The sequence below is a fragment of the Dipteris shenzhenensis genome, chromosome 12 (assembly GCF_047967505.1).
Source record: "Dipteris shenzhenensis isolate YYH24624 ecotype China chromosome 12, Dip_SZ_1.0, whole genome shotgun sequence".
NCBI classification, from domain to species: Eukaryota; Viridiplantae; Streptophyta; class Polypodiopsida; order Gleicheniales; family Dipteridaceae; genus Dipteris; species Dipteris shenzhenensis.
The window spans coordinates 14424626-14440984 of NC_141607.1; the positions used below are offsets into that span (position 1 = coordinate 14424626).

At 42.8% G+C, this 16359-nt stretch overlaps 1 protein-coding gene across 1 annotated transcript in view; it reads right to left on the bottom strand.

Moving 5' to 3' along the window:
• Positions 1 to 16359, bottom strand: part of EMB2016 (mRNA methyltransferase EMB2016) — a 123232-nt gene that overhangs the window by 39201 nt on the left and 67672 nt on the right. The window contains exon 19 of the mRNA XM_087382883.1: positions 6816 to 6968. Coding sequence (XP_087239009.1) covers positions 6816 to 6968 — 153 coding nt within the window. The remainder of the gene's footprint in view (positions 1 to 6815; positions 6969 to 16359) is intronic.

Here is a 16359-nt window from a genome sequence, read left to right on the forward strand (position 1 = left end):
CGAGCCATACAACAGGTCTTCCCAAACAAAAGTGAACTCCAGGGCTGAAAATGGTGCGGCATGTGTGGGAGGGCCAAGAGGAGCCTGCTTTGATACCAAATGTCAAAAATGGGAGGAGAATGTAGGCTATCTCATGGGCTATCCATAGATGCCACTTATACCTTGGTATGAGCCTTGTAGGCCTAGTTATAGTCAGTTATGACTATTGGTACAGTTAGTGTGTACCATCTAGGTCAGTTAGGACACTTAGTCCAGTTAGGGCAGTTAGCCTTAGGGTTTTGTTATGTTGGCTCTCCCTTGAGCCTCCACACTTCAGTTTTGCAACAATCTATTATAGCATCTCGTTTTTCTCCATTGTGCTTCCATTTTTAAGCTTCCATTGCTTCCAACACCCAACAGTGGTATCAGAGCAGGTTGGGAATCCATTCCCTCAGCCATTGAAGGTTTTCTCAAGCTGTTTGGCAGCCTTTTGAGCCCTCATTCTTGCTGATTTGCTCAGTTTTTTGAGGTTTTCTACACATCTGTAAGGACCTGTGACCTCCTGGAGCATTTCTGTTGCGGAAACTTCACTTTTGACGCGGGAATTTGGTGTTATGGAGCTTTTTCCACTGAAAACGGTGCATTTACTGCTGCACATTAATTGCTCACAGCATCTGTACAAAAAACTGTACTAACCTACCAAAGAATTCCATACAACCGTACGGACCTGTCAAAGATTTCCGTACAACTGTATGGACCTGTCAGATTGTACGGATTGTCAAATATTTCCGTACGACTATAGGGACCTGTCACAGTGTACGGAATTGTCAATGCATTTATTGCAGTGCAGACTGCATCAGCAAGCATTTAATGTAGTACGGAGCTGCCTCGAGGTGCGTGCCAATTATATTGAAGGTTTCTCATCATTTCGGAGCTGCCTCAAGCTGCATGCCAGTATTTCAGAGCTGCATCGAGCTGCATGCCAGCATTTGGAGCCATTTGGAGCTACTGAATTGATCCGGAGACTTCTCTTTGAGCCCTTCCCTCCTCATTTGGCATCCCTTTGCCTAGGGCTGTGAGCTTCTCTCCATTTCTAGGTGCTCTCCTCCTCGTGGGAGCACTTCTTTTGCTGTAATTCTCATTTTCTGCCCTCATTTGCTCGCTTTTAGAGCCTGTCACTGATGTACATCATTGTGTAAGCCGTTGTTGCATTGGCTTTTTCCAATTTTTGCTTCATTGGCATTTTGGAAAGGCCTTGTGTTGCTTTGGAAGGCCTTGTGTTGCCTTTAGGGATTTTTCTTGCAACAGGTACACCTTGGGACAGCAGAGTCTTTAGCATTTGCTGCCCATGACAAACAAAAAGGTAAAGGCAAGGTTTCAGCTAGAAAGGCCTCTCGTTCCCATGCTGATCATTCACATGGTGCCACTTCTTCAAGGGATAACAAAAAGAAGAAGATATGTAATTATTGCAAGAAACCTGGGCATGATATTTTTGAATGCAGGAAGCGCATAGCATTTGAAAAGAAAAAGAAAGAGTCTGGTCTTGCAGTATCTGGTTCTTCTAGTACAGAAGATCGACATGAGTCCGCTAATTTCGCACAAGACCACCATTGGGCTTTCTTGGTTACATGTTAGTATAATCCTGATGTTCATGATGCTTGTATGGCAATTTCAGATGTTCGAGATGCCTAGTTCTTTGATAGTGGTGCTAGCAAGCACATCACTTCCTGTAGGAAGTTATTCAGCTCATTGGAGCTTACATCTAAGGGAGGCAGTGTCACATGTGCCAATAATGCATCATATACCGTGAAAGGTATTGGGCAAGTTGCTCTTACTTCTGTCTCTGGTGGTATTGTCACTCTAGAGCATGTGCTTTATGTTCCAGGCATTCGTAAGAACCTCATTTCTATTTCAGCCATTATTTTTTATTGTGTGAGGTGTGCAGTGTATGATGTTACACATGCCTTTATCCTGGTTTTAACTGGCACATTGTCTAGCAGTCTTTATAGACTTGATGCTTATGATAAATGTTCTAATGATGATGCTGCACTCGCCGATGCACATGCCTTTGCTATTAATTCTACCATGGCATATACTCATTTGTGGCGTGAGAGGTTTGGACACCTCAATTTTGGAGCCCTAGTGAAGTTATATAAGGAAGATATGGTTGTGGATCTTCCCAAAATGCATATGCCTTCCAAACATATTTGTGAACCATGCTTACTTGGTAAGATGCACCGTGCTGCGTTTCCCAAGGATGGGAGAGTTGGTGCTTCACGTAAGCTTTATTTGGTTCATAGTGATGTTTATGGACCCATGAGGGTTACAGCTCTTGGGGGGTTCTACTATTTTGTTACTTTTATTGATGATTTCACCAAGTACACTTGGATTTTCGCATTGAAATCCAAGTCTGATGTTTCTTCATGCTTCAAGCACTTTATTGCCTTGGCTGAGAATGAGAGTGGGCTGCACATTGCTCACATTAATACAGACAGGGGGGTTGAATACATGTCAAAGGAGTTTGCTGTTTTTTTGGCTTCCGATGCACGGTGCCTTGTACTCCTCAACGGAATCCCGTGGCTGAGCGGAAGAATAGATCAGTGATGGAAATGGCTAGATGCATGTTGAAAGGCAAACATTTGCCTAATAAGTTGTGGTTGGATGCGGTCATGTGTGCAAATTACATCTTGAATAGATGTCCTACAAAGGCATTGCAGACTATCACACCTTTTGAGGCATGGACGGGTCGTAAGTCTCATATTTTCCACATGAGGACTTTTGGATGCTTAGCTTATGTTCATGTGCCTTCACAGAGACGCACTAAGTTGGATGATAAAGCTGTTAAATGCATTTTTCTTGTGTATAGTTCAGAGAGCAGGGGCTATAAGCTATATCAGCCCTGCACGGGCAAGTGTTTTGTCAGTTGGGATGTTGTGTTGATGAATCTTCCACTATGCCTTTGCTGGACTGTCAAAAACAGCCTGTTGTTGATGCCCCAGACATATTTGACAGCTTGATGCCTTTGTTTCCATCCGATGCTCGGAATGATGTTCCATATGAGGTTGTCCCTCCTCCATCTGTTGGTCATTTGCAGCCACATGTGCATGCAGAAATTCAGCCTGATATGCCTATCATTCATCAGGATCATTTGCATCGGGCTCTTGACCAGGAAAGAGCAGAAATTCAAGAGCCTAAAAAGGTACCCCGTTGGCTCCTTGACACATTAAAAGACAGCAAACAAGACACTCCTCTCCCAGCCCGTACGAGAGCAGCTGTCCGAAAAGAGCATGCTAGTTTTGTTCCTTATGCTTTGGTTGCTACAGCATGCAATGAAGAGCCACTATATCATCAAGATGCCTTTCAGAATGATTGTTGGATGTAGGCCATCCAAGCTGAATTGGATTCTATCCATCAAAATGGCACTTGGGAGTTGTGCGATTTGCCTTATGGCAAGAATGCCATTGGAACTAAGTGGGTTTATAAGATCAAACGGAAAGCTGATGGTTTAGTGGACCGTTACAAAGCCCGTCTTGTTGCTAAGGGCTATGCTCAACAGCATGGCATTGACTTTGAGGAGACTTTTGCTCCCACTTCCAGGATCACTACTATTTGCATTGTTATTGCCTTTGCTGCCCACTTTCATTGGCAAATACATCAGCTTGATATTAAGACAGCTTTCCCTCATGGCATTTGCAGGAAGAGGTCTATGTTTCCCAACCTCCTGGCTTTGAGGTTGAAGGTTCTGAAAGCTGAGGCTTTTTGGCAAGCTTTAACCTTAGTACCTTTTGTAACTTGATCTGTTGTAACTTGTACTCTGTACAATCATAGGTTGCTATATCCTACAGGACGAACATGTGCAATCATGACACAAGCTATTTAGGTATCCTGAGCCATGTCTAGGATACTTCAGCCCATACCATGGAGGGGGGTTTGTAGGCTATCTCATGGGCTATCCATAGATGCCACTTATACCTTGGTATAAGCCTTGTAGGCCTAGTTATAGTTAGTTAGGACTATTGGTACAGTTAGTTTATGTACCATCTAGGTCAGTTAGGACACTTAGTTCCATTAGGGCAGTTAGTCTTAGGGTTTTGTTATGTTGGCTCTCCCTTGTGCCTCCACACTTCAGTTTTGCAGCAATCTATTACATCATCTCGTTTTTCTCCATCGTGCTTCCATTTTCGAGCTTCCATTGCTTCCAACACCCAACAGAGAATTGAGAGTGGAGTGGGCAGGAGGGAAGCAAAACGAGATGTTGCTATTGCAAAAAGAGTAAATGAAGTACAGCACATGGTTAGGGTTATGCACCCTCAAGACAAAATAACAACCCTAAGTAGCCCTAACTAACCCAAGAGGAGGGAATCCTAACAAAGGACAAAAGTGCCCCTTCGGTGAGGTGTTCACATGAACCAACTACTACTATCTTACATTTGTGTGTGTGATGACATCTTTCAGCTAAATGGTCCCCCCCTCTCTCAAGAGCTCTTGGAAGCAATATGGTTGGTATTAAACTTGACCATGGGGTGGAGGCGGTCTGAGGTAAGATGTGAGCGCTCCTTGCCTGTGACGACTAGTCAAAAGACCGGACAGGTCTTTTTGATAGTAAAGCCTCCCATACTTGAAATCCAAGCATCTATAAGGATCTATGACACCCGAACATCTTAAACCGGCTGCAATATGTGTCACGTACCAGTTGGAGGATGCACATGAAGCATTGGCCCTCCAAATGGGGTGGAAGGAGTGCCCACCTGAGTGTACTTTTGCTATTGACAAATCTACCATGCTCATGCAATCCACAAACCACATATGAATGTCTATTGCCTGCCTATGACACTTTATGCCTACCATTTATTAATGCACCCATGCATTCCTACCCATTCCTATCCTAGGACCTACATGTGTGAGTGCACCATTTATATTAATCAATTAACATACCCAATACATTATCCATATGGCACTTAGTCTTTTAAACCTACCTAGCCTACCCTTCTAACTATTACATTTGATCATGCTAGCCTAATACATTCTAGACTACAAAATCGTGTCGTGACATGCCCTTTTGCTTGGGACATAGATGTCCTCATCTATTAGATACTCTTCTTTGTCTTTATGATCTTTAGCACTCTTTAGGTTCCTGTATAAACTTCCATACAACAACTTCAATCTTTCATCTTCATGTCTAATACTCCTGCCAAACAAGTCCAGCATTAGTATGTTCTTTTAAAGCAAATTTTCAAATTTAACTTTATCCATTAGGGTTAGTAGGAGTCCATTTCCATTCTACTTTTCCTTTCCAAAAAGATACCATTTCCTAATCTATCTCTCTCATATGCATGCATTGGTCCAAGTTCCAAGTGACTAGTTTGGAACCATTAGTTTTAGGTTGATCAGACCCAAAGCTTACAAGATAGGCCTAACTTACAAGATCAAGATCACCAGATCTTGCTTGAGTACTCATTCTAGACCACCAAGTCTAATTGTGGATCCACCCATAGTCATGCGTCCATGACTTACCAATTACTTGAGATCTCTCTAAGGTCACCAGACCTTACTAAGCGCTTACATATCCACCACCTATGACCACGTATAGCACCCTCACGCTTGGGAAGAGTCCAAGTACTACCTTGGCTCATCAACCCAACCTAAGAGAATGACTTAACCATCTCTAGTACTCCAACTTCAAGACCCTTGGTACCATGGATGCCTTCCAAAGAATCCTCATCGAGTGTCTCTATATGATACCATTGTGTACATCTCCAAAGTAATAGTTATGCACGTGCTCCATTCTTGAGTTTTTACACAAAAGTATGCACCTCGGGGACGACACAGGATTTGTGAGACAGGGCCACGCGTGACGGCTACAGTAGCCGGGGCTCTGAAGACCCACGATTCCAGATGCGGGCCAGTCCCCTTTTTTTCTCTTTAAAAAAAAATTGCCTATCAAGAATTGTCTAAGCAAGAAGAAAGCGACTTTCAGAGAGGGAAAAGGAATCCCCCTTGTGATTTCTTGATTCTTGTGTGTCCTCAACAATGTCACGCTAATGTCGGCATGCTACAACATGGCAAGTCCACACAGTCAAAGAATCACTGCTCTGATACTACTTGTCACGTACCGGTTGAAGGATGCACATGTGTGGGAGAATGATGCATAAATTGAGAAGCATTGGCCCTCCAAATGGGGTGGAAGGAGTGCCCACATGAGTGTACTTTTGCTATTGACAAATCTACCATGCTCATACAATCCACAAACCACATATGAATGTCTAATGCCTCATGCACACACTCAATGCATACGAGAGGTCACAACCTCTCATGCCTCTTGGGATCCATCCCTTGGGCATACCCCATTATTCTACCCTTAGTCTATGACAATTTATGCCTATCATTTATTAATGCACCCATGCATTCCTACCCATTCCTATCCTAGGACCTACATGTGTGAGTGCACCATTTATATTAATCAATTAACATACCCAATACATTATCCATATGGCACTTAGCCTTTTAAACCTACCTAGCCTACCTTCTAATTATTACATTTGATCATGCTAGCCTAATACATTCTAGACTACAAAATCGTGTCCTGACAATATGCAAACTAGAGTGAATCAAGGACAAAAAAATCCGAAGTAACAGTATATTTATAATCACAACTGCACTCAGCCTCACCATGCTTGCCATGCAAAGTTACACTAAGAATTGAAAGTCAAAAAGACTGGCAGTTTCACACATGGGCTCCTCCATAGTATCACGTTTAATGAAGTTGCTTCCCCTTTCACGATTTGCACATCGCTGATTCCTAACATTTCTTTTTCGAATAGGCGGAAAAATATTACCCGGAATATTTCACTTTCTGAAATTGACGGGCCAAGAGTACTTTCGTTCACACATGCGAGAATTGGGCGTACAAGAGCAGCAGCATAATCCTCATTTTGACAAGCAATGCGAGCAAATAGCTTGACTAGCAAGCCTTGCAATATTGCAGAAGTCTGCAAATTTTTGAAAGAAATTTGTTAGTCAACAATGAGAAAAGATTGTAAAACAAGGAAATTGAACAACCTATTTCATTTGTACACATAACATTTCCTTTGTTACTCGCTTTAGTGATTGAGCCCTCATTTCTTCTTTTGATTTAATTATCTTTTAAAAAAGCATACAAGAATAACACCAACCATGATTCATCACTTAGATTACTACTTTACACATAAATTTTTTAAAACAGAGAACTACGCTATATGAAGCCATTTAGCAGCTGGCATGCATAGAGCCTGAGTTAAATTATATTCAGGCGGTACAAAAAATCTCCATTGAAACTGTTAATAGCTGCTGGTTTTGTTCTGATGTTCAAATATTTGCATCAAAGGCATCATTGATGTAGAGCAAGACTTTAAAAGAGAAAACTAAAGGACATAAAAGCAACAGCAATACTAATATGTGCTGAAGTTTCATATGGCCAGTTGGATGCTTCACCTGGCCCCCTAGAAGAAGAAACTTAGAAAGGGCTACACATCTAACTCACTGTGTTGAGACTAAAGTTGAATCTGTCAGTTAACAGGCAGCAATCTGTTCAATTTTGGTTGCAGAACAGATTGCTGCCTGTTTAACGGAAGGCTTCAGCTTACCATGAGTTAATGGTAGCGATATCTAATCTTGCAAATAATTTTTTATAAAACGAGCAAAAAAAAAGGAGAGAGGAAAAAAGGCAAGGGAAGAAGCCAGATTGCAAGAGACAACAAACGAAACTAACAATAACAAAGATAAACGAAATAAGAAAAAAAAATTGGGCAAAAACAAAATAAGAAAAACTTAGGAGAAGCTATGCTTAAAAACCTAATACAATGATCAAAAGGGTGGAGCTACTAAGCAAGCATCTTAACCCATGCTAGAGAAAACTGTGTAGACATAGTCAATGAAATTAGCATACATGTCACCCTAGTCATAAGGTAGTGTAGGCAAGAAGCCCATGATAGATAGTTGTCTGCTATTTGGATGAGTGTTAGAATTATTATTATATTCTAGGCAGTGGCCAATGTATTGTAATAAGTAGATTAGGGGCACTTTTCCCTCATTGAGGTTTCTACCCCTAACCACACTCGAATCCCTAACTACAGTTAGTGGATAGGATAAGGCTTTTGTCACTTAGACAAAACCCCTCACTCTCACTTGTACTTCACTTCTTCTATTCAGTTATTCAGCTCACTCTCTTGCTCTCTCACTCTTGCATTCTACTCCCTTTGTTCTCACATTTGGTATCTAAGCAAGTTGCTCCTGCCCGTGCTTCTATTGCCCATTGCCCGCAAGCTTGATCTTCAACTCTCGCTCCTACCCATCCGTGCAAGATCTACTACCGTCCGTACACCTGTACAGATTCCATACCTGCACGTCAGATCTGTACGGCTGCAGCTCCCGCACGCAGCCCGTACCAACTCCCACACGCATTCCGTACCTGCATTCCGTATTGTGCAAGTCCCATCAGCGCCGTACTTGCATTCTTTATTGTACAACCACTGCATCAGCACTGTACAGCCAGCCTTTCTATTGTCATTCCGTACAGTCCCCATACGACTGTATGATTCCGTACGACAATTAGTTAAGTGTTGAACTGCCAGTTCCTCCATTCTGTACAAGCACCCAGCAGCAGTCGTCGTCCCGTACAAAATGATGCTCCCGTACATTCGTACGGCTTCCATACAGTCGACTGCACTTTTGACGTACAGCTCCCGTCAACTATCCATACAGCCGTACAGCCCGTACTGTACGAACTGTTGCAGGTTTCTTGAGCATGGTACTCTCGCTAGGTGATTGTTCACAGGGTCTTCTTTCAAGGTCCATTTGCAGGCAATTTTTTGAACATTGTGCCATTGCTTGGCTGAAGATTCGGGGCAGATCTGTGTGTGCGTTGCAGGCCACATTTTGTGAAATTGGGTATTCTGTCAATTTGCGGCTTTTTTGTGAATTTGCCCCAATTTATGCTCAATTTCACCCCAAAATTTGGGGCTTTTGGTTTTGCACTGCAAGCTATTGCATATTTGGGGCTTTCAGTTAAATTGCCCTCTTTTGGTTGCAATTTCCCTGAAGAAATGGCTTTTGGCATTCGGATACAATTTGGCAGTTGAAAGATCGTTTGGGAGTTTTGCAAGCAGCTTTGGACTCAGTGTGAGTCAAATTGCAGACTTTTGCCACTTTTGCAGATATTCTTTGCAGATTTTTGGGCATTTGCAGAGCACTGTGGTGCATTTCAAGCCTTTGCTAGGTTGTGACAAAATTTGTCACTAAGGGTTGAATTGTTTGGCAGACTCTAGTTGTGCATTTTACATCCCAGGAAGGGATGTTACTGTCTTTTGCTGCGTTTTTTTGAGTTTTCTAGCAGAAATGGCTCAAAACAAAACCCCAATGAGGTGTTTGGAGTCCTCACACAGGAGGATAAGATGGATGGCACTAACTACTCCTTGTGGAGTTTTATGGTTCGCAACATCTTGGTTGGCAGACATCTCTGGGACTATGTCAATGGAGATGAGGCAAGGCCAGAATCTGTGACTACACCTGTCACTCCTATAGCTCGAGGCAGAGGTAGAGGTCAAAATGTAGCACAAGTAATTGGAGCAGCTGCTACTCCAATGGCTCCCACAGCAGAGTAGAAAAGATGGGATTCTAGGGATGCACAAGCTCTTTCTGTTATTTCTCTTTCTGTCAAGAGGTTCATTATTCCTCACATTCGGTCATGCAAGACCTCAAAGGCAACTTGGGAGATTTTAGAGAGCATGTTTGCAGCAAGAAATGTTTCCTTCCTGAAGAGAGAGCTATCTCATACGCATATGGATGAGGGAGATTCCATGAATGCTCACCTCACAAAACTTCAGGATTTGAGGGACAGTTGCTCAATATAGATGAAGTTATTCTGGATTCAGAGATGATTACCACCACTCTGAATTCTCTTCCTGAGTCTTATCTTGATTGCCACACCTCTGAATTCTCAAAGGCAGCTTTGGAGATTTTAGAGAGCATGTTTGCAGCAAGAAATGATGCCAAAGTTTCCTTCCTGAAGAAAGAGCTATCTCATACGCATATGGATGAGGGAGATTCCATGAATGCTCACCTCACAAAACTTCAAGGTTTGAGGGAACTGTTGCTGAATATAGATGAAGTTAATCTGGATTCAAAGATTATAACCACCACTCTGAATTCTCTTCCTGAGTCTTATCTTGGTTTCCACACCTCGCTGAATTTGTCGTTGAGGGGGGCAGCAATCCTCTCTCTTTTCCCGAGTTGGTAGGACTTTTATTGCAAGAAGAGCAGACAAGAAGAAATATGGCAACACGGGCTGACGAGCATGCCATGCTTTCTAAGTTCAAGCCCAAAGGAAAAGGGCAACAAAAGCAACATGCCAATCAGCCCGCACATCAGCATAAAGCTGATTCAGGACAGCCATCTTATAACGCTAAAGGTGATGCAGATAAGCCTAAGAAAAATGGCATTTGTCACTACTGCAAGAAGCCAGGTCATTACATTGGTGAATGTAAGAAGCGCATAGCCAAAGAAAAGAAAAGAAATTCAGGTATGGCTGTCTCGGATGCATCAGCTCCTAATGCACATGATGGAGGAGATGTTACAGCCAACTTTGTGGAAGAGCACTATATACCTAGATGAATCCAGGAACATTCCCAAACTCATCCTCTAAAAACACAACATAGTGCAGTTTCAATCTCATGATAGTCACTCACAAGGTTGAAAACCATAAACTCCATCATGCATAGCAGGGACTAGCTACTATGACATCCCCACTGACGTCATCAGCGCCCAACAGTGGGTGTAGACCATAGTATAAAAATATGCTCTCACACATACAAATCCACACACCCACACATACTTGAGCATACATTTACACAAAGTCTTCGTACTGAGTTTCTGTCGGCACTCCGGAGGTGAAGGGCAGACTCAGCCATGATGAAGGCTAGCACTAAAGGAGAAGGCTAATCAAAAGGCAGTCCAAAATCTCTTCATGGAAGAGCACTATGGCTTTTTGTCTTGCATTTCATATTTTTCAGTGGATAGTCCAGATACTACAGCCACTCTTGAGGATGACCCATATGCTTTCTTGACTTGGAGTTATGACCCTTCAAAGAATGCATGCTCTCTCAGTGTCAATGAGACACTGAACACTTGGTATTTTGATAGTGGTGCTTCTAAGCACATCACTTCTAAGAAGAGCCTTTTTGCATCTGTGCATCCACCACCTGCTAAAAAGAAGGTGACATGTGCAAATAATTCTTCTTATTTAGTGTGTGGAGTGGGAGACATCATACTCACATCCACGGATGGCACACATTTCAAAATTACAGATGTTCTTTATGTGCCAGGTATAAAGAAGAATTTGCTTTCAGTGTCCTCTCTCAATAGAGGAAGATTTCAGGTCATATTTGATGATGCTAAGTGTGCAGTCCGAGACAAAGAGAATGACTATGCTTTGATGTTGTCTGACACTTTGAATCAAGGTCTTTTTCAGCCTGACATTTATGAGAAAAGATCCGATCTTGCACTTTCAATGAGCACTCCCACTCTTGCAATGCAGAATCAAGGTCTTTTTCAGCCTGACATTTATGAGAAAAGATCCGATCTTGCACTTTCAATGAGCACTCCCACTCTTGCAATGCAGAATGCGGAGTTATGGCATGCCAGATGGGCACATAAGCTATGGCAGCTTGACGACACTTCAGAAGCATGCTATGGTTGATGCATTGCCTCCTTTGGAGTCACCTCCTCCTCATGCATGTGAGGGTTGCATCCTTGGCAAGATGCATAGATTTCTTTTTAAGAAGCATGGTGCAATAAGAGCTACTTGTAAATTACAACCCATACACAGTGATGTCTGCGGTCCCAAGAGGCCACTTACTTTTGGTGGATCTCTCTATTATGTTACATTCATAGATGACTTCAGCAATTATACTTGGGCCTATGGTCTTAAGGCAAATCAGAAGTGTTTATGCATTTCAAACACTCTGTGGCTATGGTTGAAAATGAGACACGACTTCAGGTGCAGACACTTCACACAAATAGAGGGAGGGAGTATCACATATCAGCTTACAGTGAGGCTTACACCTCAGCAAAATGGCAAAGCTGATCGCAAAAATCGCACTCTTATGGAGATGGATAGATGCATGCTTACTAGTAAGAAGTTGCCTCATAGGTTTTGGCTCGAAGGCCTCATGTATGCAAATTATGTTTTGCATCGGACTCCCACAAAGGCTTTGAAGACAATCACTCCCTATGAGGGATGGCATGGCAGAAAGCCTTCAGTGAATCACTTCAGAGTTTTTGGTTGTTTTGCATATGCCCACATGCCTGTGGAGTTTAGACATAAGTTGTCAAATAAGGCACTTAATTGTATTTTGGTTGGGTATAGTGCACAAAACAAAGGCTAGCGTCTCTACAATCCTGCTTTCGCAAGACTGTAAGTAGAGATGTTATTTTTTCAGAGAATTCAGCACATACACATGCTAAATTTACTATTCCAGCTTCTTCAGATTTTTGAGGGATTGCTTCCTATAGCTTTTGGTTCCCCAGCTGAGGCTCATGCTGAAAAACAGAATTTACAGCAACCTCCTTCTGATCTACATGCCCCGATTCAGCCACAGGTTGATTTTGTACCTCCACAGGGTGTGGATAAAGTTGTCACGCAAGAGATTCAAGAGATACATGCAGCCAAAACAGAAGCTTATGCACGTACTCTTCTTGATGAAGAAGAACCTCACTCTTTTGAAGAAGCCAAGGATAATGTGCATTGAATGCATGCCATGCACAATGAATTGCAGTCCATTGAGAAAAATCAAACATGGGATGTTGTGGATTTGCCACCACGGAAGCATGCCATTGGTACCAAATGGGTTTTCAAAGTGAAACGGAAGCAAGATGGGTCCATTGATAGGTACAAGGCAAGGCTGGTTGCCAAAGACTATGCACAGAAGAAGGGCATAGATTATGAGGAGACTTTTGCTCCTACATCCCGGATGACCACCATAAGGTCAGTCATTGCCATGGCTGCAAATTTTGTTTGGAATGTCCGTCAGTTGGACATAAAAACAGCTTTCCTCAATGGGGACTTGCCAGAAGAGGTTTATGTCAAGCAACCTCCTGGATTTGAACTTTCTGGCAATGCACTTCAGGTTTGCAAGCTTAACAAAGCTTTATATAGGCTGAAACAAGCCCCACATGCATGGTATGCCAAGATAGATGCATTCCTGGCAAGTAAGGGATTACACAATAGTCCCACGGAAAGCACCCTCTACATCAGAAAGGATGGGTGTTATATTTTGGTCATCATTCTTTATGTAGATGACATGCTGCTCACGGGGTCAAAGAAGGAAATAATTGCAGATTTCAAAGCTGAGTTGAAAGCTGAATTTGACATGACAAATTTGGGCATGTTAAATTTTTATTTGGGGATCCAGTTCATACAAGACAAGCGTGGTCGTTATGTCTCAATCCAAGTATGTGCAAAAGCTCTTGGATAGGTTCAACATGCATGATTGTAAGCCTATCCCATGGAGCCGGGGCTGAAGCTTACTATGTATGATGCACGTGAATCAGTGGATGTCACACTTTACAACCAGGCTGTTGGATGGCTCATCTATTTATGCAATACTAGGCCCGATATTCCATATGCAGTATCTCAGGTGAGCAGGTATATGCACAGTCCAAAGACAACACATTGGCAGGCTGTAAAACACATCTTCCGTTATTTGCAAGGCACAAAGTCTTTTGAATTGATGTTTCCCAAGGGGGGTGACTTGCAGATGCATGCTTACAATGATTCAGATTGGGCTAGAGACTATGATACCAAGCACTCCACTAGTGGTAATTTTTTTTTTTGGTGAGCAAAGCTTGTATTTCTTCGCTGAGCAAGAAGCATATACCTAGATGAATCCAAGAACATTCCCAAACTCGTCCTCTAAAAACACAACATAGTGCAGTTTCAATCTCACAATAGTTACTCATAAGATTGAAAACCATGAACTCCATCACGCATAGCAGGGACTAGCTACTATGACATCCCCACTGACGTCATCAGCGCCTAACAGTGGGTGTAGACCATAGTATAAAAGTATGCTCTCACACATACAAATCCATACACCCACACAGACTTGAGCATCCATTTATACAAAGTCTTCGTACTGAGTTTCTATCGGCACTCTGGAGGTGAAGGGCAAACTACAGTGGCTACTTCCTCATGTGAAGCTGAATACAGGGCAGTTTTCACAACGACATTTGGAAGTGTTTGGCTGCATAGTTTGTTCGTTGATCTTAGTCTCTTATTAGAGGGTCCTTCTCCAATTCTCACTGATAGTCAAAGTGCTATAGCAGTGGCAAAGAATCATGTGTTTCATGCTCGCATGAAGCACATTGAGGTTCATTATCATTATGTGAGAGAGAAGTTGCATGCAGGGGAGATCAGTATGATCTATGTGTCAACACATGACAATGTTGCAGACATCTTTACCAAAGCATTTCCACGTGAGAAGTTTGAGGCATTTCGCAGTGCCCTAAACTTATCTCCTTTTGGTGATTGATCACTACCTTGTACACCACATTGGCACTGCAGGGGGGTGTTAAAATTATTATCATATTCTAAGCAGTGGCCAATGTATTGTAATAAGTAGGTTACGGGCACCTTTCCCTCATTGAGGTTTCTCCCCCTAGCCACAATTCAACCCCTAACTACAGTTAGTGGATAGGATAAGGGTTTTGTCACTAGACAAAACCCCTCACTCTCACTTGTACTTCACTTCTTCTATTCACTTATTCAGCTCACTCTCTTGCTCTCTCACTCTTGCATTCTACTCCCTTTGTTCTCACAGAGAGGTCCGTCGTGCCATCCTGGTAGCTATCCGACACCTGATGAGCGCCACAGCAACCCCCGTCAGCCGTATCCCAAGTCTGAAAATGGAAGAAATATCGGTGAGTGTGATTTGTATGTCTGTCCTGTGTCGAGTGTACCGCATCTCAATCTCGGGGTCGTTGCCTCTCCTACTATTGGTGGCCGGGAGGGTAACATGCTCTAACTCAAAGAGCTCTGTGATCATACTCTAGGATGGACCAGGGAAGAACCCCCCACTCCTGTCTCCGTGATCTGATGAGATACTCCCTATGTCGGACCACCTCACGAATGACAGCGAAACATCTATGGTCTGGGTCTGGATAAGCCCTCGAATCCGTCTCAGAAAAGACAGTGGTATCGTCCACGGATCTCATAGTAGACTCGGCCACGAAAGACAAAATGCTCCTCTAATTCCACCTCATACCGATCACATAGTGTGCAGATACGACTCTCTCTGGGGATCCCATTAGATCACCCACTCTCGATACGAAGTCGGTGTGATGACACGCGGAACTATCCAATGGCAATCTTGAGTGAGTGTGGTAGATGAATCTGGGTGGTACCCTGGTGGGATAATGAAACCCTGCCCAATCAGCTAGTATGTCATCTTGGTTATCCTCTAGTTTGGTCCATTACTCGTCGTAAACAGATTGATTGGGCTCTTGTCAAACTAAGGAAAAAGCTGAAATATTGGAATTTAGTGGCTTGACCTTTGCATGTCCACCTCAGAATTGTTCAATCTATTTTGGTGGCCTACATTCAATTTTATCTGCCATTGATCTTTTTTACCAAATGAGATCTTACATCCTTAATGTCCCCCATTATGGAAATTTTATGGCGTTCAAAGCATGGCAGGAAAAGCTTGCGATTGCTTCCAGTACAACGGCTATGTTCGCCTAAGTTGCATGAGGGGTTGAACATTCACAACATTCATGTACACATTCTGGCTCATAAAGGAAAAATGATGCTACAGTTTCTACATGGCGATCATCCTTGGGCTGCAATGATGCGCTATTTAATACTTCAATTTACTACTACTACTTTTGGCCATTGGCAACCCACTCAGTGGGATTTTCAATTGGGCCAAGAGCCCAGACGCTCGTACTTTCTTAATTCAAAAGGAATTTCCTCTGTGGCAGATGTTATTCAGGATGATGGCACTGCTGCAAATTATGGTTTGGGAATGCACTATCATCCTATATGGCAAGTCATTACTCCAATGCTTCAGCCATTTCAGCCCGTACCACCTTTAGAACTTCAAGACAGGCTTCAAGGTTGGACTCTTCTCGGGACAAGGCCAATCAGATTTGGACTTTGCATCGTTCAGTCAAATGGCGGAGAAAGAGATTGAAGCAGAGTGATACTCCAAGGTTCCATTACACCAAAAGGTCTTTCTATGGCGTGATCTGTTGGGGGTTGTTCCATCTAGACAGCTTTTATCGTGCTGACGTATTGCTCCAACTATCTATCGTCGGTGTTTAAGCTCCGAGGGAATCCATATCTCATAT